This window comes from Panthera pardus, unplaced genomic scaffold, assembly GCF_024362965.1.
Source record: "Panthera pardus isolate Hobbes unplaced genomic scaffold, ASM2436296v1 HiC_scaffold_4, whole genome shotgun sequence".
Classification (NCBI taxonomy): Eukaryota; Metazoa; Chordata; class Mammalia; order Carnivora; family Felidae; genus Panthera; species Panthera pardus.
Window position 1 is genome coordinate 8,651,583 of NW_026526969.1, and position 27,041 is coordinate 8,678,623.

At 55.3% G+C, this 27,041-nt stretch overlaps 2 protein-coding genes across 3 annotated transcripts in view; one reads left to right on the top strand and one right to left on the bottom strand.

Moving 5' to 3' along the window:
- The window catches only part of EPHB4 (EPH receptor B4), a 31,484-nt gene extending 28,970 nt beyond the window's left edge, over window positions 1-2,514 (top strand). For both annotated transcript variants that reach the window (XM_019422797.2, XM_019422796.2), the window contains exons 16-17: window positions 90-245; window positions 1,387-2,514. In XM_019422797.2, coding sequence (XP_019278342.1) covers window positions 90-245; window positions 1,387-1,516 — 286 coding nt within the window. In that variant the 3' untranslated portion in view covers window positions 1,517-2,514. The remainder of the gene's footprint in view (window positions 1-89; window positions 246-1,386) is intronic.
- Window positions 2,515-4,953: 2,439 nt separating this feature from the next.
- Window positions 4,954-27,041, bottom strand: part of ZAN (zonadhesin) — a 36,837-nt gene continuing 14,749 nt past the window's right edge. Inside the window, 29 exon segments of the mRNA XM_053894239.1 lie at window positions 4,954-5,060; window positions 6,862-7,002; window positions 7,569-7,707; window positions 7,778-7,846; window positions 7,848-8,002; window positions 8,461-8,600; window positions 8,891-9,064; window positions 9,362-9,536; window positions 9,725-9,854; window positions 10,298-10,539; window positions 10,921-11,062; window positions 11,494-11,708; window positions 16,451-16,746; window positions 17,087-17,211; window positions 17,656-17,820; window positions 17,917-18,164; window positions 18,583-18,727; window positions 18,975-19,183; window positions 20,448-20,624; window positions 20,941-21,035; window positions 21,387-21,498; window positions 21,753-21,933; window positions 22,165-22,412; window positions 22,727-22,868; window positions 23,607-23,809; window positions 24,432-24,601; window positions 24,688-24,795; window positions 25,174-25,317; window positions 26,774-26,919. Coding sequence (XP_053750214.1) covers window positions 4,954-5,060; window positions 6,862-7,002; window positions 7,569-7,707; window positions 7,778-7,846; window positions 7,848-8,002; window positions 8,461-8,600; window positions 8,891-9,064; window positions 9,362-9,536; window positions 9,725-9,854; window positions 10,298-10,539; window positions 10,921-11,062; window positions 11,494-11,708; window positions 16,451-16,746; window positions 17,087-17,211; window positions 17,656-17,820; window positions 17,917-18,164; window positions 18,583-18,727; window positions 18,975-19,183; window positions 20,448-20,624; window positions 20,941-21,035; window positions 21,387-21,498; window positions 21,753-21,933; window positions 22,165-22,412; window positions 22,727-22,868; window positions 23,607-23,809; window positions 24,432-24,601; window positions 24,688-24,795; window positions 25,174-25,317; window positions 26,774-26,919 — 4,743 coding nt within the window.

Consider the following 27,041-nt stretch of genomic DNA (forward strand, 5'->3'; position numbering starts at 1 on the left):
CCCTGCCTGCTTCTCTGAGGCTGGGCTCAGAGTCTCCACCTGATGTAGCCTTGGAGCTCAGCACGCCCCTCCCCATCCTTGCCTCCCAGGGCCTCGCACCCACTCCTGGATCAGCGGCAGCCTCACTACTCAGCTTTCGGCTCTGTGGGTGAGTGGCTTCGAGCCATCAAGATGGGAAGATACGAAGAAAGTTTCGCAGCCGCTGGCTTTGGCTCCTTCGAATTGGTCAGCCAGATCTCCGCTGAGTAAGTCGTGGCAGAAGCTGGAGGTGGTGGCTAAGGGGTACCTGGGGACCAGAATCAGATCCGCAGGTTTAGCAGGGACCTTTGGGGGAGATTCCTGGTGCAAACCCTGTTATCAAGAGTCTCCACCACCCCCACCCCCACCAAAACAAGCAGTAACAGCTCTGGGGGCTGAGAGCCTACAGAATCTCCCAGGCCGGCATTGCCCAGCTCACCCCTTTGCGCCACCCCATGGCCCTGCCGCACCATAGGTATCTATCCTTGTGTATCTATCTACATTCCGGGTTCTGCTCTCACATTAACAGTGACAACTCTGGCTGTTTTCCCCACCCATAAAAGGAGAGGGTTGGACTAGGTTTTGGAGATCCTTTCCAGCTTTAATGTTAAATAGTTTTATGGTTCCAACGCCTCTCACTTGCCTCTCACTTTGTTCCCCCCGTCGGCCCCTCTGGCGCTCCACCTTTCTGCCTTCCCATTTCCCTCCCAGGCTCTTTTCTCAGGCCAGGTTTGAATAACACGTGGAAGGAAGAGAAATCTGGAACCAGGAGGTGGGAGGCAGTCTCCCCGCAGGGCAGGTCATGGACCCCCCTGCTCCCTGATTGTTCAGGAGACTCATGCTCTCTATTTCCCACCTCTGCTGTTCTCCCTTATCTCGGGCTCCAGGCCTCAGGATAGGGGCGGAGCGGGGCAGCTTGTGTTCGCCCCTCCCCCCTTCCTCCCCACCCGCTCTTCCTCTCTCTGAGACCTTTTCTTCTGACTTCTCTTTTCTCCTCTAAAGCAATCTGTGCAGCCCCTTCCCTCAACCTCATTTTGCGCGTTTTTCCCTCTTTCATTCCTCCCCTTCGCTGATTCTCTGCCTTTTCCTAATCCTTGCTGGAGCCCCAACCTGTGGCCCCCACAACCTCCCACCAGCCAGCCCTGCTCAGCTACCTACCCCACCCTCTACTGCGGCTGTGCAGAAGGACTGAGGCCCGGCTCTTAAATCCTCCGGAAACTGCCGGCAACTATTGGCAACTATTGACGTGCCCCTCCCCTGCTGGCCTTCCTGATTGGCTGACAGTCCTGAGGCAAGACGCGGTGTCTGGAGCTAAGAGAGCCTCCCTGGGAGCCCTATGGCCTCACCTAGCTCTCCCTTCTTCCCCAGGGACCTGCTCCGAATTGGAGTCACTCTGGCGGGACACCAGAAGAAAATCCTGGCCAGTGTCCAGCACATGAAGTCCCAGGCCAAGCCTGGAGCCCCGGGTGGGTCGGGAGCACCAACCCCCCAGTACTGACCTGCACCTGCTTGCCTGGCCCCACTGCTCTGGAGCGGCAGGAACTCCCAGCTGGGGACACCGCTCCCCTTCTTCCTGGGACAGAGTCGGATGGGGACCCAAGAGGCCATCATACCTAGGCCCCACTGGATTGCACTTTGAACCCATGGGGGTGGGGAGCTGGCAATTTGGAGACAGGATTTGAGGATTCTGCCATATGAGAGTAGAAATCACATGTCCCCCCGCCCCCCAGGCGGGGAACCCTATGCCAAGGGTGCGGGAGCCCTTCCCTCGGGATTGGGTAGGACCAGAGGGAAAGGAAGCGCTTATAATCTGCCAACTTCCCAGGGGTGGTTGGGCACGATCCCCACAACCTCCCTCTGATCCCCAGTTAGGGCCCCACGTACCGCCCCCCCCTTCACCTCGAAGGGTCACTGCACTGCCCTGCAGACCAAAGAGAAGAGGGTGACTAGCCTGGGAGCTCGGGAATGGAGAGCGCCGCATCGTGGCCGGAGGCGGGAAGGGGTGTCGTGGCCCAGTGACAAAATCATTGGACTTGGATGTCCCAACCTTGCTGCTGTCTTCCCCGAACTCAGTTTTCCCTTGTAAATGGTCCTCCCCCATCTGCTGCCTTCATATTGAAGGTTTTTGAGTTTTATTTTTTATTTTGGCCTTACTCCCCCCCCCCCCCTTTTTTTGTTGTTTTTTGTTGTTGTTTGTTCTTCCACCGTCCTTGTCATAACCTTTTGTGTTGGAGGGGCCCGTTTCATTATTGCCTCCTTTGCCCAGGGTGAAACAGGGCCTCATCGCTGTGTCTGTTTCCGGAACAATGCCTTGGTCACACCACAACTCCCAGACACTTCCCTGCCCCCAAGTACCCCCAAGCTGTGTCCATGAGGGGGTGTGGGAGGGGTGAGGTGGTGGTGGAAACCAGAGACAGACACCGGTGCTTGGAGGGGATCTTAAATTATATTTAAAACAATTTTTTTTTGTATAAATAAAAGAAACTGGGAAACTGTGCAGTTCTGGGGGTGATTGGGGATGGGGGATGGGCCAGGTTTCCGCAGAGAGTGCGGCCTGGGTATGGAAGAGTGGTCGGAGGTCTGGAGACAGGGCTGTGGGGGGCTGCGGGGGGCTGCAGGCTTGGTTCCCGGGCCCCAGGGTGTGTCTGAGGTGGTGGGGTGGGGGCAGTGGGAGATGAGTCATTGGCAGCTGCTTCTAACGGCTCCAGATGGTTCTGCCAAGAGCCTGGGGCACCTCCGGGGTGGGGCTGCCCCTCCCTCCCCTGTCCTGGTTCCCCAGCCCTGGTAGGGGGCCTCACCCGGGGAGGCCTTGAGCTTGTAGCCCTGCCCCGCAGCCCCCTGAAGGGGTATAGGGGGGCATTGGCTGGGGTGGGGGTCCAGTTAGATGAAGGAGACAGATGTGGGCCAGATGTTGGCAGCTGGGGTTGGTTTAGAGGCAATGGGGGGAAAGTCTGCATGGGCTGTGGGGGGGGGCAGAGCTGGAGTGAGGGATGTGGACCCCCCACGGGTACACACACAGACACACACACACACACACACACCCTGGGCTGAGTCCTTGGGAAGACAATTCCCCCTTTCAAGATGCTGCCCGGGCAGGTTCTCCCAGGCTCTTCCGAAGGGGAGGGGAAACCACCTGAATGTCTTCCCCCAACTTCCAAACAGGAAGATGGGGATGGGGTCAAACCCCTGCGAGCCCTTGTTACCCTCTTTTGTTCCTTTGCTCCCAATCTGCCCACCCTCAGGGACACCTGCAGGGGCCAGCCTTTCTACTTCTGCATCTCCGGTGCCCCCTGTTGTGTTGGGGTCTGTGCGGGACCCCAAATCACAGTTTCTGCCCTTCCCTGCCCAGGTGGCCTCAGGTGGCGATCCCGTCTGTGATTTCCTACCTGTCCCAGCGTCTTCTAGGGTCCCTAATGCTCTGGAATCCTCTGTCCACTCCCTCGATGACCCATCACTCCTGTTTTGTACACTCAAGAGGTATGGGAGGGACTCCATCCTGCTAAGGATGGAGGGCGCATGGGTCCAGAAGGACGTGGTCTATCGGAGAGGATGCCAGTCCAGGCCACCCCTTTCCCCTCCCAACCAGACATCCGGGCTAGATAAGGTGACCTTAGTTGTTGAGGGGAGGGGCAGAGGTCAAGGGGACAGGGCGCAGACGAAAAACAGGCAAAAGGTCAAAGATGCGGTGAAGGGAGTTCGGGTGGGGGCGGGGTGTGCAGCAGGGAACCCCGTGATGCCCGAGCCAAAGCGCAGCCAGCTCACTCGCGGAACCCCCTGAGCACCCCTGCCATGCCCAGCTCGAGTGGGAGCTGCTCCCCCTAGCCAGCCGGGTCAGGGGCCATCCCTCCCTCCCCGGGCCCTTCCCCAACCAGGTGGGATCTCCATTCCTTACACGAGGGTGGCTGCAAGGGTCCTCTCAGAAAATAAGCACAGAGGAAGGGTTCCTTTGTAGAACCCAGTGTCCTGCCTGCTCTGGCATCCCCTGTCCCTTGGGGTCTTACGTCCTGGCCTCCCCACCCCAATTGGCAGCCTTCCTTTCCCTCTTGGCGCCCAAGCAAGATGTTCCAGGCCCCATCCCCAACCAGTGACCTGCCCGTAGGGAGGCCCGAGACCCTGGGGGAGGGGTCAGAATGTGAGCCCTTTGGGTTCAGGCTGAGGAGAGCTGGCCTCCGCTGCTGGGATGGGGCTCTGAACTCCTCAGCCCCTAGACCTCACCAGCAGTTGCCATAGTAACCCCTAGGCCCTCCTGGGAAATGGATGTGCGCAGAAGCGAGGGGCCTCCCCGGAGGATTACAGAAAAAAGCCACATTCCCCATCCTTAGCCTCCACCCCATCTCCTCATGGGAAATGTCAGCCTCCTCGGGATCACCTGGGTTCCTGGGAAGACTGGGGAAGTGCAGGCTTTTCTCCCATTTCCCAGAAGCCAGAGGGCTGGACACCCCACCGCCAAGCGGCTCTGTCCAAGGGACAGTCAGACCTCGGTCCGCCTCCCCTCTGGACATTTTGCAGAGCACCCAGCGCTGGCCACCCCCCAGCCCTGCACACCGGTGTCCCTCCCTCCTATTTCACCCCCCCCCAAGACCCACTTCACAGATCCCTTCCTCCACCACAGTCATGTGGAAATTCACATTTCAAAAATAAATTTTAATTTTCTCTCTCCTTTTTTGAGGGCAACTCAAAACTGAGGGACTCTAAGGGCATGCTCTGGAACGAAATCTGAGGAGAAAGCGAGAAAACCCCGCGTTAGAGGCAGACTCGGCTCCCAGTTGCCAAGGTTTTGTGGGGCCGGGATGGTTCTCACCAGCATCGGCCAGCCTGTTCTCTGTTCTGGCTCTGCGTTTTCTCCCTGGGAGTGGTGGGGAAGAGAGGAGGGTCAGTGCCCACTCCCCTGTGGACTCATCCCCACCCACCCCTGCTCATCCCCTTTCCCAGAACTCACCTCCTCCTCCTCTTCCTGGAAACACATTCCCAGGTCACTGCCGGCACTATGACCACCACAGGCACGAGCATCCCCAACAGGATGGCCACAAAGCTGGATGCTTCTGGGGTGCGGGGGACAGAACGGAGGCACATGGGATAGGAAGGCGTGGGGGAGGAGACACTCCCCTTCCATCCTAAGTTGCCACCGGAAAGGACTATAACCCCTGAGTCCCTGGGTGTGACTAGTTCTCCCTCCAGAAGGCTTTTACTCCAAGGCCTCGGCACCACACACCCAGGGTCCCTTTGTGTTTCTGGACACTCAACTCCCATCAGCCTTGTTAAGGGGGGTGTTTGTCCAGCTGGTCCCCTAGAGTCCAGGGTATCATTGTGGCCAGTGCTTCTCAACGAGCAGCCCTGGAATCACTTCTAAAATGTTTTGTTAATATTTATTTATTTTTGAGACAGAGAGAGAGATAGAGTGCAAGTGGGGGAGAGGGGCAGAGAGGGGCAGAGAGACACAGAATCCGAAGCAGGCTCCGGGCTCCGAGCTGTCAGCACAGAGGCCGACGCGGGGCTCGAATCCATGAACTGTGAGATCATGACCTGAGCCAAAGTTGGACGCTCAACCGACTGAGTCACCCAGGCACCCCCGGAATCACTTCTACTAGTCACCCAGGAGCTTATTAAAAATGCAGATTTCTGGGCCCCCTCCAGACCTACTGAATCCAAATCTCTGGGCTGCCAGGAGTGGGGGGGGGGGGGGAGTCCTGAAATGAACATGTAGAAAAAGCCACCCCCACCCACCCCACCCTGGGTGAGAGGTGGGATAAAGTCAGAGAACCACAGGCTCAGAAGCCCAAGGGAATTCGAGTTTTGGATGGGGAGAAAGGGTCAAAGGTACTGGAGAGGCTCAGACGGATCCGAGACGGGACAGGAAGAGCAGGAGTGAGGCAAGGAGACCAGAGAAGGGACCGGGGTTCCGAGAGAAGATCCCAGAGGACAGCGGGTCCCCCTCGTAGTCTGCGGTTTCGCTTTCCACACTCGGTCACCCACAGTCACCCGCAGTCCAGAAGCAGATGGTCCAGTAGCGTCAGAAGGTCAACAGCCTGACACTACATCACAACGCCTACATCATGCACCTCCCTCGTCATCTTCTCTCCCATCATCACAAGAAGGGGAGGACAGTACAATCGGTTTGAGAGAGAGACCACATTCACATGACTTTTATTATCGTAATTGCTCTGGTTGTTCTATTCGGTTGTTGTTAATCTCTTATTGCGCCTAACTGGTAAACAAAACTTCATCATACGTCTGCACGTACAGGAAAAACCAGATGGGGTCCGGGGCTGTCTGTGGTTTTGGGCATCCGCCTGGGTTTGGATGGGGGTCTTGGAAAGTACACCCCACAGATTAGTGGGGGGCTACTGTATGTCGGTAGGGGATGGGCACAGGGACTCGGATTCTTTGAAACTCCTTGCTCTGCTCATCTCTAGGGAGCATATTATTATGTTTTCTATAATGTGTGTTATATTAAGAATCTACTACCCGGGGCGCCTGGGTGGCGCAGTCGGTTAAGCGTCCGACTTCAGCCAGGTCACGATCTCGCGGTCTGTGAGTTCGAGCCCCGCGTCAGGCTCTGGGGCTGATGGCTCGGAGCCTGGAGCCTGTTTCCGATTCTGTGTCTCCCTCTCTCTCTGCCCCTCCCCCGTTCATGCTCTGTCTCTCTCTGTCCCAAAAATAAAAAAAAATAAAAAAACGTTGAAAAAAAAAAAATTAAAAAAAAAAAAAAAAGAATCTACTACCCGTCATAGCTCTGTAATAGGTATGCATTATATGTTCACATTATGTACATGGAATAATGCTGTAGCAACTGGTGGTGGGGAAGGGGCGGTGAGGATACAGGGTCTGGGATGAAGTTCTCACCTGGTTCTCCAGGGGGTGGCGCATCCTGGGGCTCTGTGCAGAGGTGCCCCCCGTAACCGAGTTCACACTCACAGGTGAAGTGGGTTCCCTGCTCCTGGCACCGTCCATCATTTTGACAGGGGTTCCGTAGACATGGGCTTTCTGTGAGGACAAGCGGGGTGACGAGCGGGTGGTTCTAAGAGGACACCCACAGTCAGGGAGAGGGGCCTGGGGCTGGGACCCCAGAGAGGGAAACAGAGGCTGGAAGAAGCTGGGCAGGGGTCCGCCAGCCTGGCTTGTTGCTTGCTTGCTTTTTTTTTTTTTCCCTGAGTTTTAACACTTTTTTGATTATTTTTATTTAAATCCAAGTTAGTTAACATATACACCAGCCTGCCTTCCAAACTGGGCTCTACACTCACTAGCCCTGGGCTCTGGAGAAAGTGCTCACCCTCTCTGAACTCCACTTTCTTTACCTATAGTGGGGATGTGGGGTAAGGACTGAAGATCACGGAAAGCTAATGCCGGGACAAGGCCCCAGCACAGTGCCTGGCAGATGGCAGGCACTCACTGCACGCAGATTCTTTCTCTCTGCCCCTCCCAAAAAAGGAGAGAGTGGGATGACGGCCAGCTTCCTGACATCGAAGACTGAGAGGGACGATCCTCCGTCCCGCTCTTCCCCGCCCCCCCACAAGGGGGCAGCTTGAAGCCAAGGGGAGGTCTAGGCTCACCTCGGAAGCAGCCACGAGTGAGGTTCCCCAGGGTGCAGATCTCCCCGGCACGACAGCGGAGGGGCTCACACAGCAGCACCCCCGAGCTGGCGCAGGTGCAGCGCTGAGAGCAATCCTCGGTCACAAAGCTGTCACCCCGCTGCAGAGGGGAGAAGGGCCGGGAGGAGAAGGTCTGGTTTTCCCCCCTCGTCGGGCTCTCCTGCCCCCACAGGGCCCTCCACTCCCAGCCCGGACCTGGTAGTAGATGCCGTTGCTGGTGCAGCCACAGTGGGCCACGGGGAGGCTCCGGGCACCACTGTAGATGTAGCCTGGGAGGCTGGCACAGCCTTCCACACAGGGTCCCTTGCAGTCCCTAGGGGCTGCCAGGTTGGCACAGGAGGCTGGGCAGGGTGTCATACAGCTCTGATAGACGGTGTTGGCCGGACACGCCAAGGCTGACGGGAAAGTCATAGTGAGGTGGTGGCCAGGCCGGGCTGACCCCACAGATACGGGGAACGTGGGGCCGGAAGCTGGAGGGGGGAACAAGGTCATCCAACAGAACCCAGAGCTTGCTAAAGGCCGGGAAGCCAGAAGAGGGGGCCGGCTCTGCGTGTCCTTCTGCCTGTGACATTAAAGCGTGCTAAGGAAGTGGAGGAGCAAAGCTGGGCGGAGGCGAGAGAAGGAGCGAGAAGGAGCGGGATGGGCTGACACGGGTGGGTGGGGTGCAGCCTCCTGGGTGGGGCCGAGAGGGAGGCTGGGTCGGGAGGACTCGGATGTGGTGAGTCCAGGGAGGGATAGGGGAAGCGGGGCGGGCAACCCAAGAGGAGCAAGAGTAGGGGCTCGGAGCCGAGCAGGGGGCAGAAGTGGCCAAGAAGGTCGGGGGACCAGCTGCTGGGGAAGGTCAGGGCCTCACCACAGCCGGTGAGGTCCCGCCAGCCGGCCGGGGTGGCTCCCGCCTCCTGGCAGATGATGGCGTAGCCGCTGAGGACCTGGCAGCGAAGTTCCTCCTGCTCTTTGGGGGTCCGGGCGGTACACAGATCAAACACACAGTGCCTGGGGGTAGCAGGACAGTTGGGGGCTGTCAGAGACGGGGAGGCAGAGACCCAGCCCTGCAGAGGAGGACCCGGAAGCCCCAGCAGAAAGATATTAGGCAGTGTGTGTGTGTGTGTGTGTGTGTGAGCGTGTGTATGAGTGTGAGTGTGTGTGTGTGTGGGGGGGGGGGGGTGTATCACAAGGAACTGAAGCCACAGAGAGAAAGAAGAGCCAAACAGAGCTCGGATCACAGAACCGGCAGCAGGACCTGGACAAAGGCCACTCCCATGTGGTCTGGGCCCTCGACTCACTCCTGGAAGGGCTCGGGGGCCACAGTCTGGTGACAGGCAGCAAAGGGGCCCTGGGGGTCCACCAGCACCCTACACGCCTGGGTGCTGTTGATGAGCGCCAGCCGCTCCGGGGTGCATTCCGAAGTGTTGGAGCCTGACTCCTCCCCTTCCTCCTCTTCCTCCTCCGGTAGGGCCCTGGGGCAGAGACCCAGGGAGCGCCAGGTGAGGCCCATGAGGACGGTGAACTCTGGAACTGGGCAGGAAGTGTGGGGAGGCATGGGCACAGCCTGGGATCTGTAGGGCCGGTGTGCCCACAGTCGGTCTGAGAGGCAGGGACAGAACGAGATCAGGCAAGTGTGTCTGGGCTCTCGGCCTCGGGCGTCCTCCTCTGCTGAGGATACGGGGTGAGTGGGGTGTGGACAGATACCGGGCTGATGCTCACCCCCCCAGGGCCAGTCACCTTGTGGCCACTCAGAAGCCCAGCCCTCTCACCTTGCGAAGCGGGCGAGGCCGCCACTGATCCTGTGTACCTCCCAACTGTTGCCAAAGCCGATGAGGTCTTGGGTGATGGTGCCATTGGGCAGCACGAAGTCATTCCTCTTGTTCCCGTCAAAGTTACCGCACAGGCCACGCACGAGCCCCTTGTACTTGTTGGGCAGCGTGATCACTGCGGGAGGAAGGGGTGTTCGAAAGCAGGGCTCCCCACCTCCTCTCTGCCCCTCCAGGCTCCTCCCCAGGCGCTCAGGGCCCACTCCCAGGGCAGGGGCCTCCTCACCACGGCCTGGGGACCACGTGGTTTTCCTGGCCCCCTCCCGGAAACGTCCATCCTGCTCTCCCATCCCCGCTCTCAGGTACCTGCATTTTTGCCTCCGTCGAAGCTGACAAGCATCTCGAAGTCAGTGATCAGAAACAGGCGATGGCCTCGCAGGTTAACCCGCAGACGGTCATCGGGCTGGTAGGGGATGTCCACCTTCTGGTTGTTGACCTGGAGAAGACAGACGGGAGCCACGTGGTCCGGAGTCAACCCGACCCTCCGCTGCCTCTCCCCTGCCTCTCTGCACTGCTCGGCATCTCCGTGCCGTCATTCCATGGAAGGAGACACCCCGGAAGGGTTTGCTCCCCCGCGTCTCTCTTCCTTGGCAGAGCAGACGCCCCCGGTCCTACTTCAGCCTGGCTCCACCTTCACGCCGCACGTTCTCTCCTTCCCTTTCTCCCTATCTGTCTCCAACCTCTGGCTCAGTCCCGCTGCCCTCCTCTGCCTCATCCCATGAGGGGAGTGTGGCACTGATTCCGACTTCCATAACCAGGCAGCCCAGCTCAGGCCGGGAACTTCCCAGAGAACACGGAGCCCTGGCTTCGCCTGTTTTCGGTGGCCTCCCAAGGCCCAGGCCGCCTCCCGACACCCACCGGGCCCGGCCTGGCTCTTACCACGAGCTCCAGTTGAGCCCGGAGCTGGACTGTGTAGCCATAGATCACCACGATGATTTCGTGCAGGTAGACGGGGCTCCAGGGCAAATACACTTTGTTGCGCCCCTCGACGATCAGAGGCGCTACCCCAGTGGGGAGCGCGTCCACCGTCTTTATCAGAGTGTAAGTCATGCGGCCCCGGAAGAGGTAGCTGAGGCCATCAAACGTGCGGTAATGGGGGTCCCCGTAAACTGAGCATTGTTCTGATGCTGCCAAGGAGGACAGACACTCAGAAGGGACCCTTCCCGGATAGAACAACGCTCAGAATCCTTCTAAGGCCCTGATGTCTCTCGTCACCCTCCCTCCGAGCCCCCAGCTCCCTAGATACTTGACCTTCAACCTTCTTCCTTTCCCAACCCCCGTTACAAAACCTGAGAGATCTCTCTGTCCCGTCCCCTCTGTTTGCACTTAATAGAGCAAATCCCAGGGGCGGCCACGGCTAGGCCACGGAGCAGGTGAGAGCCCAAAAGAGGCCGCAGGCCCACCCCCTGCCCGTGCCGGGCCCCCTTCCCTCTCCAGACTTTCCCAGCCTGAGCCCCTTCTGGCCCCACCTCTTGCTCCACCTCCCCAGTTGCCCCTCTTACTGTTAACGTCACAGGTGCCCGTGCCGTCAGATTGGGGCTCACAATGGGAGCCAGAGGGGCAGCTGAACTGCTGGCAGTGGACGGTTCCCAAAGTGCAGGCACACCTTCTGGTGCAGCGAATGGTGATCCAGGTCTTACCCTCCTAGAGAAGCCACGGGAAGAACCAGGGTGTGAGGAGGGAAGGGCCAGCCTAGGCCCACAGTCTGAATGGCTTACTTGGCCCAGGCCAGAGGCAGTTATGGCACCACCTCCTAGAGGCATCGTGCTTGGTGTCTTACATACGTTGTTCAGGAAGTACTACTGGACCCATCTTCCAGATGAGGACACTGAGTCACGGAGGTCCTCTGACTCATGAGTGGTACCCATAGGATTCAAACCAAGGCCACGCCCCATCCCGGCTGTTTGGATTCCTCAGATCCAGAACCCAAACCGTGCCCACCGCCGCCCCCCGCCCCCAGCCCAGCTCTGGCTGGACACCACCCTGTTCTGTCCCCAGGCTCAAAGAGACCCAGGAAAGGAGAAAATGCCAGCTTCCAGGTGTTGTCCCCACCGCCACTTCCTGTCCCCACTCACAGGGAAGGAGCTGCCATAGTCGTCTGTGCAGCCGCCACACTGACTCCTGGGTACACACTCTTTCCCACTGAGCACGAAGCCGGACTGACAAATGCAGCCCTCCTTGCAGATGGTGGGGACTTGGGTGTCACTGCACTGGCCTGATGGGTCCACGCAGGAAGGTAAGCAGGAGGGAACGCAGGACGAATACTGGGTGTGGATGGGGCATTCCAGAGCTGGGAGAGGGGGAGGGGGGGAAACATTTATTGAGCGTGGGCTCTGTGCCAGGCCCCAAGGAAAGAAAGGAGTAAAAACGGCCCTTCCACCAATTCAGTGTGGGAGACAGAGGTCAGCCAGCAGCCCAGCGACTTTGATGTGTGTGGTCAGTAAGTGTGTGACAAGTGTGCGTGTGCAACAGGAGCAGGGAGGTGTTCGCTCTGCTGCAGGAGAGAAATAGAGCCCTTTAAGCAAAGTACCTGTGATCAAATGGAAATGTTCACGGATAGCAAGAATCTACAACATAAAGGAGTCAGTTGTCCCTAAGTTAATTTATACATTTCACATGACCCCAACAGAACACGCCAGCGTGATTTTGCATTGTTGTTGTTGTCTTAAGTCCATTTATTTATTCTGAGAGAGACAGAGACAGCCTGGATGAGGGAGGGGCAGAGAGAGAAAGGGAGAGAGAGAGAATCCCAAGCAGGTTCCGTGCTGTCAGCGCAGAGCCCCACACAGGGAACGCAGGAAACTGAGATCGTGACATGAGCTGAAACCAAGTCAGATGCTTAACCAACTGGGCCACTCAGGCACCCCTGTTTTGTTTTTTTTTTTAATAGGGCAAGAAGGTATTAAAGTGGAGAGGAAGATATGAACAAACCAGAAAAGCCAAGAAAACTTAAAAAAATGAAAGAAAAGAAAGAGCAGTGAGTAGTGAATGTCCCTACCAGAAATTAAAACACAATTTAAACTCTCAATGATCACAACACTGGGTTACTAGTAAGTGAAGACACAGCAGTGAAAGGACAAAGAAGACCCCATAGGGACCAGATACATATAGGAATTTAGTATAGAATAAATCATGGCATCTCAGGTAGTGGGAAAAAGAGACAGGTCATTTAAGATGCTAGGGGAAAAAATAAAAACAAATGTGATTCACATCTCGTACTGTGTACCAGAATAAAAATTCCTGTGGATCAAACACGTAATATAAAAAAAGAAACCATTCGGCTGGCTTGGTCGGTAGCCCTACATTGGGTGTAGAGCTTACTTAAAAAAATAGAAAGAAATCATAAAAATGCTGAAGCAGGGGCACCCGGGTGGTTCAGTCAGTTGAACGTCCCACTCCTGACTCAGGTCACGATCTCATGGTTCGTGGGTTCGAGCCCCGGGTCGGCTCTGACCGACAGTGTGGAGCCTGATTGCGATTCTGTCTCTCCCTCTCTCTGTCCCTTCCCTGCTTGCACTTTCCCTCTCTCTCTCAAAATAAATAAACTTTAAATGCTGAAGCAAAACATGAGCACATTTTTTTTTAATGAATTTTTTTAAGTTTGTTTATTTGTTTTGAGAGAGAGAAGGAGAGCATAAGCAGGGGAGGGGAAGAGGGACAGAGAGGGAGAATCCCTATCAAGCTCCCATGATCAGCACAGAGCCCGATGGGAGGCTCGAACCCACAAAAACTTTGGGATCATGACCTGAGCCAAAGTCAGTCGCTTAACTGACTGAGCCACCCAGGCGCCCATGAGCAAATTCTTTTTTAACTCTGGAGCTGTAAGGCATTTGTAACTATGGCTCCAAATGCAGAAGCCACAGAACAAAGACTACCATATGCTACCCCACATACATGTATCTCTTTTATTTGCCTGACAAAAAAAGTCAAAGAAAAAAAAAAAAGAACTGGAAAAATGTTTGTAACTCATAGCACTAATAAAGGGCTACTTACTCTCTGTGATAGATAAAGGACCTCCATAAGATAGTTTGACAAAAGCCAACGAGCCAGTGGAAAAAAAAATGGTGAAGGGATACGAAGACAGAGTTCTCAGCAAAGGAAATTCAAACAACTCCCAAACACGTGGAAGAATGCATAACCTCACTCATCGGAAAAATGCAAATTAAGACTCTTTGTATTTTTCACGTATCAGATTGGCAAAGGTCCGAAAGTGTGACAATGCTCTGTGTTGGCGAGGCTGTGGGGAATCGGGCACTCTCCCGTGTTGCTGGTAGGAACGTAAACTCCTCACCCGCTGTGGAAAGCCAACTGGCAGCATTCCTCAGAAGAACGAATGCACACAGTCCTTCATCCAGCATTCCACCCCCAGCAGTTTATCCTACGGACAGACGCGTACATACAAAATCATAACTGCAGCGCTGTCTGCAGTAACAATTGGAGACAACGGGAAAGTCTGCCAACAGGAGACTAGTTAAGTAAAGTAGGACAAACAAGGGGCGCCTGGCGGGCTCTGTCTGTGGAGCAGGCAACTCTTGATCTCAGGGTTTTGAGTTCGAGCCCCACATTGGGTGTAGAGATGACTTGAAAATAAAATCTTAAAAAAAATATATGACACAGGGCGCCTGGGCGGGGGGGGGGGGGGGGACGGTGCTCAGTCGGTTAGGCGTCCGGCTCTTGACTTCAGCTCGGGTCATGATCTCACAGTTCGTGGGTTTGAGCCCCGTGGCGGGCTCTGCACTGACGGTGTGGAGCCTACTTGGGATTCTCTCCCTCCCTCTCTCTCTGTCCTTCCCCCACTCATGTTCTCTCTCTCTCTGTCTCTCTCTCTCTCTCTCTCTCTCTCCCTCTCTCTCTTTCAAAAATAAAGAAACATTTAAAAAAATTATGACAGAGGCTCCTGGCTGGCTCAGTCATTTGAGAGTCTAACTCTTGATTTCGGCTCAGGTCATGATCCCAGGGTCGTGGGATTGAGCAGTGGGGAGTCTACTTAAGATTCTCTCTCTCCTGGGGCGCCTGGGTGGCTCAATCAGTTAAGTGTCCGACTTCAAGTCATGATCTCACAGTCTGTGAGTTTGAGCCCCACGTTGGGCTCAGTGCTGACAGCTCAGAGCCTGGAGCCTGCTTCCGATTCTGTGTCTCCCTCTCTCTCTGCCCCTCCCCTGCTCATGCTCTGTCTCTCTCTGTCTCAAAAATAAATAAAAACATTAAAAACATTTTTTAATAAATAAATAAAAAGATTCTCTCTCTCCCTCTGCCCCTCTCCCCAACTTGCGCAATGCTCTCTGAACAAATAAACAGATAAAAATTATGACAAATGAATTATGATGTAATCATGGGATATCACAGAGCTGCAAAAGAGAATGAGGGCACTCCTTAGCTGATCTGATGTGAAAGGATCTCCAAGCTAGATTATCAAGCAAGAAAGATAAAATGCAATCTACCGGCTGTTTCGAAGGGACACATGCACCCCCATGTTTATAGCAGCACTATCAACAACAGCCAAAATATGGAAAGAGCCCAAATGTCCATCAATGGATGAATGCATAAAGAAAATGTGGTCTAGGGGCGCCTGGGTGGCTCAGTAGGTTGGGCGACCGACTTCAGCTCAGATCACGATCTCGCAGTCTGTGAGTTCGAGCCCCGCGTCGGGCTCTGGGCTGATGGCTCAGAGCCTGGAGCCTGCTTCCGATTCTGTGTCTCCCTCTCTCTCTGCCCCTCCCCCGTTCATGTTCTGTCTCTCTCCGTCTCAAAAATGAATAAACGTTAAAAAAAAAAAGACAAATGTGGTCTATATATACAATGGAGTATTACTCGACAATCAAAAAGAATGAAATCTTGCCATTTGCAACTACGCGGATGGAACTGGAGGATATTATGCTAAGTGAAATCAGTCAGTCAGAGAAAGACAAAAATCATATAACTTCACTCATATGAGGGCTTTAAGAGACAAAACAGATGAACATAAGGGAAGGGAAACAAAAATAATATAAAAACAGGGAGGGGGACAAAACAGAAGAGACTCATAAAAATGGAGAACAAACTGAGGGTTGCTGGAGGGAGTGGGGGGAGGGGGAGGGGCTAAATGGGTAAGGGGCACTAAGGAATCTACTCCTGAAATCATTGCTTCACTATATGCTACCTAACTTGGATATAAATTTTAAAAAATAAAAAATAAAGTTAAAAAAAATAAAATGCAATCTACTGGATCTTGTATGCTATTTTTAAAACAAATAAAAATTTTAAAAATAAGGAAAATTAATTTGCGTTTGTTTCTATGGGCATAAGTAAAAGATCTTTGGAAAAATACTCGGATGCTGATAAGGTCAGGCTGTGACCCGGGGTCAGGGGGGAGGGAGACTCTTCACTGGCAATCTTTTTTTTTTTTTTTATTCTTTTAGTAATTTCCACACCCCGAACATGGGGCTTGAACTCATGACCTGACATCAAGAGCCGCAGGCACTTCTGGCTGAGCTACCCAGATGCCCCAGGCAATCTTTTAATGCATTAAAAGTTCCTGAACCATGTGAATGCGTCACATCCTAAAAACACACTAACCACTGTCTTAAAGTTTAAAAGGTTTTGGAATTATATAGTGATGATGGTTGCAGAGCTTGTAAATATCCTAGAAAACAATGAATTGTATTTTTAAAGTGGTAACTATTATGGTATGTGAATTCTAATTTGAAGAAAATAATGTTAGGAACTACAGGAGGATGCCTAGGAGTCTGCCAGGAGGCGAGAAGAATCTTTGCCGTCAAATTTGACCTGGACCCCGGTGTTAAAACCTGGAACTTTCCAGGTTCAGGGAGCGGTGTGGATAAAGGAAAGGAGGGGTGTGGAAAAGCAAGGTCCGTGTGTGCTGTCCCCGTCATAGGGGCATTGGCTAAGACCTTGTTGCAAAGGAGCCACAGCTGAACAACGAGGTCAGATGCAGGTCGGGCACGGCCCAAAAGGAAGACAGGGAGCTTTAAGGGACACGCAGATGGAAAGGAGGTGTGGGAGTGCTCCGGGGTGACCGTAGGGGACACTCACGGCAGAAACTGCTGTTTCTCCAGATTGGGGGCTGGAGCCCCCGGGCCCGGCAGGCGGCTGCGAAGTTTTCCAGAGATCCACAGAGGGCATGGCGTAGGCCTCCAAACTGACAGAGGTTGTGGATACACTTGAGCAGGAAGGGCTTGAGGAACACGTAGGTGGCACACTCAGTCCAGGCCGGAGTCTGAAAGGCTGCCTGGCATTGTTCCTGGGCTCTCACTAGGTCATCTCTCCTGCAGCCTATATTTAGATTCTCCAGCTGTATTGCTTGGGTCTCCTGGCTCTCTTTTTGGCAACTGCAGAGGAGAAAAGGGTCATCACAGGGACAGCCACTGTCCCACCTATGAAAATGGCTTGGCCCTCCCAAGTGACTCAGAAGACCCCCTTGTCTTGTCTTCACCAGGAAGCTGGTCCAAGCTCCGGCTACCTTCCGGAAGCCTCAGTCCCTGCCCACACTCTGAAGCGAAGAAAGGAAGGCTCATGTGTCCCCAGATAGGTTCCGGGGACCCAGAAGCCATCCCCCGTCAAGTTGCACACATACAGGAACACTCCAGTCTTCCTATCCTTGGCACGCTACACAGTCCGGGATCCCAACTCCTGTTCCTATGAAAGGTTAGAGGCTTTGGGGACAATTACTTTGGGTGAGACTCCTTATCTTGCCAACTCTCCACAAATTCAGTGTCATTCTGGGCTAATTCGTCATTGGGCATCATGAGCTCATCTTCTTCCTCACCATTGAAGTTTCCGCACAAGCCACAGACCTGGGTGGGCAAAAGGGTTCTGGGCACCAGGGAAGCAAAAGAGGCTTTTTTGGGGTGCCTGGATGGCTCAGTTAAGCGTCCAACTTTGGCTCAGGTCATGATCTCATGGTTTGTGGGTTTGAGCCCCGCATTGGGCTCACTGCTTCCAGGGCAGAGCCCGCTTCAGATCCTCTGTCTGCCTCTCTCTCTGCCCCCACCCCCCTCCCGCTCTCACTTGCTTTCTTTCCTTCTTTCTCAGAAAGAAGGAAAGAAGGAAAGAAAGGAAAGAAAGAAAGAAAGAGAAAAAGGAGACTTTTTCATATGGCATGGGCCCGCATTTCCACTCCTAAGAAACAGGCGCACTCCCAGCCCTCCTCCATTCTGGGGAGTGACCAGTTAGGTCTGGAGAGGGCTCTGCCCTCTTGAGACAGACTCCCCTAGAGAAGAGCCAGGGGATTCCCCCACCTTTTGGTAATAGGCTGCAGGGAGCTGGACCTCAAAGAAATCTTTGCCGTCAAACTTGACCTGGACCCCGGTGTTAAAATAGAGTACGGTGTTGTTGCCAACAATACTGATTCTGAGCCCTCGGATCTCGGTGGCGAAGGGAAAGGTGACCTGTGTGCCGTTGATCTACAGAGGAGGGCAGGGCAGGTGAGTGGGAAGAGGGACCTGAGCCCCCTCCCCAGAGCTGGCCTCCTCCCTTCCCCCCCACACCACCCAGCTCACCAGCACACGGTGGTCCTTTATCAAGGTAATGAGGGTATTAAAGAAGTCAACGTTGACCTGGTGGAGGTAGGAAACAGCGGATTGGCCTCTCTTCTTCCCATACTTGACGCTGATCTTGAAGAAAGGCAGGTCCATGGTGGGGTGGCACACTTTCACCAGGATACCAGTGCAGGTGTCCCTGATGGTGTGGTAAGTGCCATCGAAGCTCAGGTACTGAGACTGGTTTGAGATACGGCACACTCCCATACCTGGCAGAGAGAGACGGGTTGCTGAGGAGTGGTCCAGCCTCTCCAAGAACAAGTGCTCCCCCATCTGTGAGGAGAGCTGAAGGTGGAGGAGGCCCCACAGGGAGGGGAGAAGAGAAATAAAGGCTCGGTGGCCAGGCTAGGATGAGGCTTGGGGGTGGAAGGGGCGCTATTCTGCCAGAGAATGTGGCATCATAATGGGACTCACAATGTCCCATCTAAGTTCACGGCCGGGACAGCCATGAGTGAACACGAGGAACCCTTTCCAACGGCACAGGGGTCATCATTCCCAGTCAGAAGTTCTTTGGGACCCCGGACATAGGAGCCCAAGAGCTACAGATGATGGGAGAGGGTGAGGAGGAGTTGGGGACAGCAGTCTCAGTGACACCGGGGTCCTCCTGTGTGCTCAAGGGCCTTCTACCTGAAGCCCGGCAGCGTAGCAGCCCATCCAGGGGCCAGCACATCTGGCCAGGCTTGCAGGCGGCCTGCTGGCAGGAGATGGCGTTGCGAGTGGAGCAGGTGCAGAGCCTGGAACAGGTGTGGTCCGCGTACCATCTCTCCCCGACCTGTGGGATGTGGGCGTCAGCAGAGCCCATGGAGGTTTGGAAGCCAGGGTTGGACCGAACCCTCTACCCCGGGCGCCCCCTCAGGCTCGCTCCCCTTGGCTGCTTGCCTCCATCCCCAGACTTTCTCAGCCTTCGGGCTTCTGGGCTTGCTGCTCAGCCCCTAGCACTGGCCCTGCCGCCTTATCCCTTCACAGGCTCTGAGGCCTCCTGCTCCCCAAACATGTGGCGCTGCGGTCCGGCTTCTCACCGGGTGGTAGTAGCCCTCCTGGTCGACGCAGCCGCACTGGCTGAGGGGCACACAGGAGGTTCCACTCAGGATGTGACCTTTCTGGCACTCACAGCCCTCCGTACAGGGCAGTGCTGCTGGGCAGTCTCTGGGGGCCGTCAGGCTGAGGCAGGTGGCTGGGCAGGGGTTGGCACAGGGGCTGTAGCTGCTGCTGGACGGGCACTTCAGAGCTAAGAAGAAACCAGTGTCAGGAAAGGCAGTGATTTCCAGCACCCTGAGCTCGGGGCATCGAGAGCTCCCAGAGAATGTTCATCAGATGAATGGATGAACACAATGAGATCTATCCATACAGCGGATTATTATTCAGTCTTTTTTTTTTTTTAATTTTTTTGTAACGTTTATTTATTTTTGAGACAGAGAGAGACAGAGCATGAACAGGGGAGGGGCAGAGAGAGAGGGAGATACAGAATTGGAAGCAGGCTCCAGGCTCTGAGCCATCAGCCCAGAGCCTGACGCGGGGCTCGAACTCACGGACCGTGAGATCGTGACCTGAGCTGAAGTCAGACGCTTAGCCGACTGAGCCACCCAGGCGCCCCTCATTCAGTCTTTAAAAAGACATTCTGGGGGCACCTGGGTGGCTCAGTCGGTTAACAGTCTGACTTCGGATTGGGTCATGATCTCAGGGTTCGTGAGTTCGAGCCCCGTGTTGGGCTCTGTGCTGACAGCTCGGAGCCTGGAGCCTGCTTCAGATTCTGTGTCTCCCTCTCTCTCTGCCCCTCTCCTCACGTTCTGTCTCTCTGTCTTTCTCTCAAAAATAATTTTTTTTTTTTAAATTTTTTTTTTCAACGTTTTTTATTTATTTTTGGGACAGAGAGAGACAGAGCATGAACGGGGGAGGGTCAGAGAGAGAGGGAGACACAGAATCAGAAACAGGCTCCAGGCTCTGAGCCATCAGCCCAGAGCCTGACGCGGGGCTCGAACTCACTGACCGCGAGATCGTGACCTGGCTGAAGTCGGACGCTTAACCGACTGCGCCACCCAGGCGCCCCTCAAAAATAATTTTTTTAAAAATTTAATTAAAAAATGAATAAACATTAAAAAAAGTTTTAAGTCATTAAGATGGGGAATTTTATGTTATGTATATTTTACCACAATTAAAAAAAAAAAAAAAAAGAGTTCCCTGAAAAGAGAGGAAGGAAGAAAGGGAACAGAGCTGGCCCAGGTCAGAGGGGAAGGAGGCAGTAACCAAATGAGGGTAAACCGTCTTGGTGAAGAGAGAGTCAGATGGAGGAGGCTCCCAGAGTGGGGAGACAAGTTGAGGGTGGGGGTTGGGTTTGGAGAGACTGGAAGGCTGGGACAGGATGGGGGTTCCACATGGGGCTGAGGGGCGGGCTGTGACAGAAGAGCAGAGGAGCAGACTTTAAGGACAGGAAGAGAGACAGGGGTTCTGGCAGCCTCCTCCGGGCTTCGGGAGCAGGTGGTCGGGTCACTCACGGCAGAAGGTGCCATTCCGCCAGGAAGGGGCCCGGCCGGCATGCGCGCACAGGGATGCATAGGCCTGCAGGGAGCGGCACAGGGTCAGGGTGTCCCCCTTGGTCCCACACTGGCCATACACACAGCTGGCGAAGCTGGACTGGGGAGGCACCACCCCGTGGCACTGAGAGAAGGGTCCTGGAAGATGAAACGATGTAGGTGTGAGGGCAGAGAGTCAGCTTGGAAGGGGAAAGAACCACGCGGCTGCCCTGGAGTGCATTCAACATCCATTTCAATCAAAACCCGTCATTATTGAGAAAGTACCGTCTGAGATGCAAAGAAAAAAGGTCCATCAGAGCTCCCGAGGTGAACACTGCCTCTGCCTTACCTTCCGCTTGCCTTCCCTCCGACTTTCTATTTCCTGTCTCATCCTTCCTCTCTGCCTGACCAGTCCCCCTCCTCTGTCTCTGGCCAGGGGAGGAGAGCGCTGCGGCCACCAAGGGATGTGGCTTACCCTGAGGGTCCATTAAGACATCACAGTTCTTTTCCCAGCTGTTTGCCCCTCTGTTCTCCTGGCATCTGGAGGGCTTCGGACTCTTAGCAAAGCAGCTGAACAAGGAGAGGGGAAGGGACAGGAATTTAGGATTGGAGGAAGCTTCCCCAAAACTGAAGCGACAGTGGAGAGGGAAAATGGGAGGGGAATAAGAAGAGAACAAAGTGGTCCCTCAAGCAACAAGGTCAGAAGATGCAACAGGAAGGAAAGCGTTTGGCACTCAGGATGGGATTCCCAAGGGGGCTCTCCAAAGAGACAGATGAGTAAGTGCAGAAGGCAAGCGGGGCGGCGGGAGACAACAACCTTGGGTCAGTTCGTCTCCGGAGAGATCAGGGACGCACAGAGGACCCCCCAGGCTGCCCGCTGAGGCTGCTCCCCAGCTCTGGCTCCCCGCATTCCCAGCTCACCCTGTTTCAGAGTAATCAGGGAACTTCCAGGCGACGCCCAGGCCATCCGAGCTGGCCACAGGCCTTTTGTCCAGGAGCAGATTGTCATCCAGGCTATTGTTGTTGTAGTTGCCTGGAGGAGGGTCCAGTTAGAGCCATAGACCCTCTCCCAGGACCACCACCTTCCTCTTAGAAGAGACAGCTCGCTCTTCACTCAACAGACCACGGTTCATCTTTCTTTCTCTTTCCCTTTGGCCTTTTAACACCTACCCGCACACACAAGCAGACAGGCCCTCAGGACACCTACTGAAATCTGTGGATGAGCCGGTCTGGGACAAACTCTGGCCCATTGTCCCCACTTTGCCCGCAGATGCCCAGGGAACTCACCACACAGCCCGCAGAGCCGGCCAGCATAGGAGGAGGGCACTGTCACTTCGGCCAGATGCTTCCCATCGTAGCGAATTTGAAGCCCAAAGTCCGTGTAGAGGAGGATAAAGGAACCGCTAGGCCTTATGCTCACCCGGCCTTGCGCAGGCCACACAGGCAGGGCCACTCGGCGACCATTCAGCTACAGAGGCAGGGAGGACGCAGTAGGGAGAAGCCCTTGGGACAAGGACAACGGGCCCAGGACGAGGCAGCAGACAGCGATGGCGATGTGTCTGTGGAATTGGGGGCTGGATCTGCTGTGGGCTTCCCCCAGGGGCTCTAGAAGCCAGACAGGTGGGCCTGTGGGCAAGGAGGGTGCAGAGAAGAGATGCTGGTGGTGCAGGGGCCAGGGGAGGCGGGCGGAGGCACGCACCATGACCTTGTGGCCTTTGATGAGCGAGATTCTCAGGTTGAAGATGTGCAGGTGAACGGATCTGACATAAGAGGCCTCCAAGTTCCCACTGCGAAACTCATTGGTGGCGCTCACGATGAAGTAGTTCTCTAGGGACCTAGACTGGCAAGGCCTGGTCAGGATGTAGCTGCAGGTGCCCATGAAGTGGTGCAAGGCTCCGTCGAACGTCAGGTAGTGGGGGTCCCCTGAGACGGTGCAGGTGGCGGCCCCTGGGGTGAAGGGGATGGAATTCAGAGGTGCCCTGACCCTGAGCTGCTCTCTGGGCGAGTCCACATTGGAATGGGACCCTTGGCTCATCCTTGGCTCATCCGTGTGGTTGGCTCGGCCTAGAGAGGTCAAGCATAGGGATTGCCCCAACCTCACCAGGTCCACGCAGAGGCTGCTCAGGCTCGGGCCAACTGCCTTCCAGTCCCCCGTTAGACTCCGGCTCTCTGGGGTGACTGTTTTAGGGCAGAGCCATGCCCTCGCCCAAGGTCATGCGGGCAGCTCCCCCCCCCCACTCACCTTCCACTGGTCTGCTCACCTAGGGCATGGCAGCCATAGATGCCATCCTGCTGACGACAGACCTCCTGGGCCTGACACCTCCACTGCGTGCAGCGAATTTTATTGTTGCTCTCGCAGGTACAGAGCTGTCTGCAGCCTGGCTTGAACCACCGCTCCCCTACCTGGGGGATGGAAAGAAGAAAGGAAAGAGGTCATTCCCAGGTCTGTTACTCAGATCAGTGGGTTGCTCCCTGGGACCATTCCTGTCATCCCGAAGCTCCAGGCTTCACTGCAAGCCTGGCATTGGCTCACTTACTCAGCCATTCACTTCTTTGTTCCTTCACTTTTTCAACAGATATCTGTTTGTGCTAGGTGTTAGGGATTTAGGAATGAACTGGGTGGACGATGTTCCTGCCCTAACAGCTCACGATGGGGGGGGGGGGGGGTAGAGAGGGGGGGCAGTAAACAAGTAAATTAATGGATCAACTGTTCCAGCAGGATATGCACCTAAAGAAGACAATCAGGGGGCCCAGTGAGAGTTTCCTGCCATCAACACGGACAATAAGCACGGGCTCAGGAAGTTTAGAGGAATGTCTTCTGACTTTGCTTATCAGGAAGGCTTCAAGGAGGCAGCATTTGAACAGAGCCTCAGAGGAGGTGAAGGATTCCAACAGACACAGGTGGTGGGGGGCAGGCAGAGCAGAGATAGAGGGACTACAGAGAAAGTAAAATTGAGGGGAGAGCAAGGCACAGACAGGGTATTCAGTAGGCCGACCCAGAGCTGGGCAGAGGGCTGTGATGGACGCCAGTGTCGTTCTCAGGGACAGGGCAAGGGACAGGCAAAGGAGGAAGAGAGAAACACCAGAGATGAGGGTCTGGCTTCAAATGTGCACATGGGGGTGGGGGGCCCAGAGGCTCACCTTGAAGTAGCCCAGTGTGGGCTCGAGGCACCCACACTGGGAGTGGGGGACACACTGGAGACCGCTGAGGACGAAGCCCGGGTTGCACTCACAGCCCTCCACACACCGGTTCTGGCAGGCCATGCCAGAGAACCCAGAATGGCAGGTGGCGGGGCACACCCTGGCACACAGCGTGTACGTGCTGTTGGGCGGGCAGGTCATTGCTGGAGGAGGGAGAGGCAGAGGTGAGAAGGGCACAGGGCAGGGCAGGGAAAAGGGAACGAAGGTGGGTTCAAAGCCCAGCGTTCAGAGGGCCCACAGCTAGAGGCTTCTGCCCAATCCTGAGAAGCAGAGGGTGACCCGGAGAAGGGTGACCAAGGAGCTCGGCTTCCACTCTGGGCCCAGAAAGTGGCCTGCTGGGAGCTACTAAGAGGCAGGTCTGGGGGAGCAGAAAGATCTGGGGGAGCAGACAGATCCAAACGTCTCAGTACTGCTGCTGTGTAGACATGCACTTGTCTACAGGGCAGAAGAAAAAGCCCATGAGGGCTCGATCAAGGGCACCGCCGCCTAAGCAGGCTCCCCAGAGGCCGTGAGGACACCGAGGCCGTGCAGATACACCTGCAAGCATTGCCCCGCATAGCCTCAGGCGGCCGGGGGCGCTTTCTGAGTCTGCAAGGGACTGTGATTTTTCTCCATGGCTATTTCTGCCTGCAGATTTCCCTGTGCACGTGCGGAATCAGAGCGGTTCAGCCAGGGGTCCCCCACGCCTGTGCCAACACTCAGATGCCCACCCTCTGCTCGCATCCGTGGGTGAAGGAAGGGGCCCTGCTGCGGGGCACAACTCACGGCAGAATTGGGGTCCCCTCCAAGGCTTCACGGCATAGCCAGCATCCTGGCAGATCTCAGTCAAGGCTGCCATATGGGCACACAGCACTGGCTGCAGCCCCCGGAACTTACACATGTCAAACGTGCAGCTCTTGAAGAACGAGGAGGCCTTGAGGTGAGGCAGACATGCCCTAAGGAGAGAGGCTGGGTCAGAGGAATGAGCCAGGTGCTCAGTGACCACCCTGCCTCCCGTGGCCCTAACCGGCTCCCTTCATACTCAAAGGCTCCGCGGGTGTCCAAGAGCCGTCCACAGAACTGTAGTCCCGACAGACTGTTCTGCAAGCCTGACTTGCACGAGGGAGGAACTGTCGGGTTCTTCTGGCACCTGGAAGAGACACCCCCCCCCCCAACAGGCCCTGAAGGCTCGTCTCCACCCCGCCCCTACCCCAGCAGTCTCGCGGCTCTCGGTGGCCCCTAGTGGACAGCTGCTGAACCCCAAGCCCGGGAGGAGGTGGGAAAACCTGGAACCGAGCAAACCGGAACAGAGGCTGCTTGGCATCCCCTGAGGACGACTGACAGCGTGGGGGCAAGCGCGGTGGTGAGGTGTCCGTGAACTTGGCCGGATCGGGAGCAGGGAGAAGAATGACAGAAGTGGCGGGGGCAGGGGGGTTGCAGGCGGGAGAGGAGAAGGAAGAAAAGGGGTGATGTCGGTCAGGGTGCACGGTTCTCAGAAGGGCAGAGGCAGGGTTGGCCACGTCCTCACTCCTTGTCCTCGTCCTCTGCCGTCTGCCAGCTGTTGCCCAGCTCCTCATCGTCCAGCGCTGGGCTGCCGTCGGGCTTCTGGTTGTCATTGCTACCGTCCCCGTCATAGTTGCCACAGAAGCCACAGAGTTTGCTAGAGTAGGTGCTGGGGGTGGGAGGAGAGGAGGAGGCGTTAATGGAGAGAAGGGGCTCCAGTCCCTGGAGGGACCACGCAGAGGGAAGGGCAGAGCTGTGGGCCTCGGGCAGGACACATCAGAGGACTAACAGACGCACGTTGCAAACAAGAGCCTGTGTCAGGCACCCTGCGCACAAGGACCTCACAGACCTTCCCCCCAGCCATCCTCACTACTCCACTCATGCCCCATCTTCTTGCTGGCCCTACAAATGTGGGAACCAAAGGCAAAAAGAAATGTAGATAAAATTACACTTCCTTACAACCTACAGCCCTTTGACAAATTCTTTTTTTTATGTTTATTTATTTTTGAGAGAGAGAGAGAAAGCAGGAGTGCACGCAAGCAAGCGGGGGGAGAGGCAGAGAGAGGGGGACAGAGGATCCGAAGCAGGCTCTGTGCTGATAGCAGAGAGTCCAACGTGGGGCTCAAACCCATGAACCGTGAGATCATGACCGGAGCTGAAGTTGGACACTTAACCGACTGAGCCACCCAGGTGCCCCAACAAATACTTGAGACAGGCAGAGTAAGATGTTCCTCCAGGAACTCCATCTGTCTTAATATTAATACTCTGTTAGAGGGAAGGACAACCGTAGCTTGGCAACAGCTAGACCTCTGGGATCCTGTGAGTCTCCTTTGGAAGCTTCTGCTTATCTTTACTTCCCCAATTCCCAAGTCTATAATCAGGCACCCCTCACTCCCAGTGCAGCTCTCTCTGCCCATGGGTCCTATCCCTGTGCTTTAATAAAACTACTTTTTGGGTTGCCTGGGTGGCTCAGCCGGTTAAGTGTCTGACTTTGCTCAGGTCATGATCTCTCGGTTCATGAGTTCAAGCCCCGCATCGGGCTCTGGGCTGACAGCTCAGAGCCTGGAGACTGCTTCACATTCTGTGTCTCCTTCTCTGTCTCTGCCCCTCCCTGCTCGTGCTCGCTCTCTCTCTCTCTCTCTCTCTCTCTCTCAAAAATAAATAAACATTTAAAAAATGTTTTTAAAAAATTCTTTTTCATTGTCGACTCCAAACCCCAGCATTTCAAACCACACCACAACAATATTCCCACATTCCCGGTTTTCCATGCATTTGCCGTTTGCTATCTGCAAAGACATTCTTTCCCTTGTTTGTCCGTCCTGGGAACCACCCTTTCTTGAGACTGGAGTCAAGTGACCACTCTTCAGGAAGCTCCCAAGACCCATTAGCCACTCGTTCTAGGACATTCCCAAAGCATCATGTGTATATCCTGCTATTATCATTCTGCCCAGAAACCAATTTCTCCTGTCTCCTCATCCAAAGGGAGGCGGGAACTAGATGCTTCCCACCCAAAGATTGAAAATTAGTGCCTGGATGGGAGGGGGAGGAGGAGGGCAAGGTCCTGGGAGGGGGAGGGGACAGAGCAGGTCGGGGGAGTGGCAGCGGCACCGAAGGGCACCCCTCACCTGGGCACACTTATATACAGCTGCTGGTTGCCATCCCATCTCACCCGCAAACCAAACGCCGTCTGCAGCTCCACAAACCGCCCACTTGAAGCCAGGAAGATTCCTTTAAAAGGTACCGCTGGGAGAGAGACTTGCTTCCCCCCAACCTGGAAGGCGGGGCAAGGGAGGAGACCAGGAGACAGAGGGAAAGTCAAGGAGAACCCCCGCCCCCGCCCCCACCCCCACCCGGAGAGACAGACAGAAAGTCAAGGAGAACACCCCACCCAGA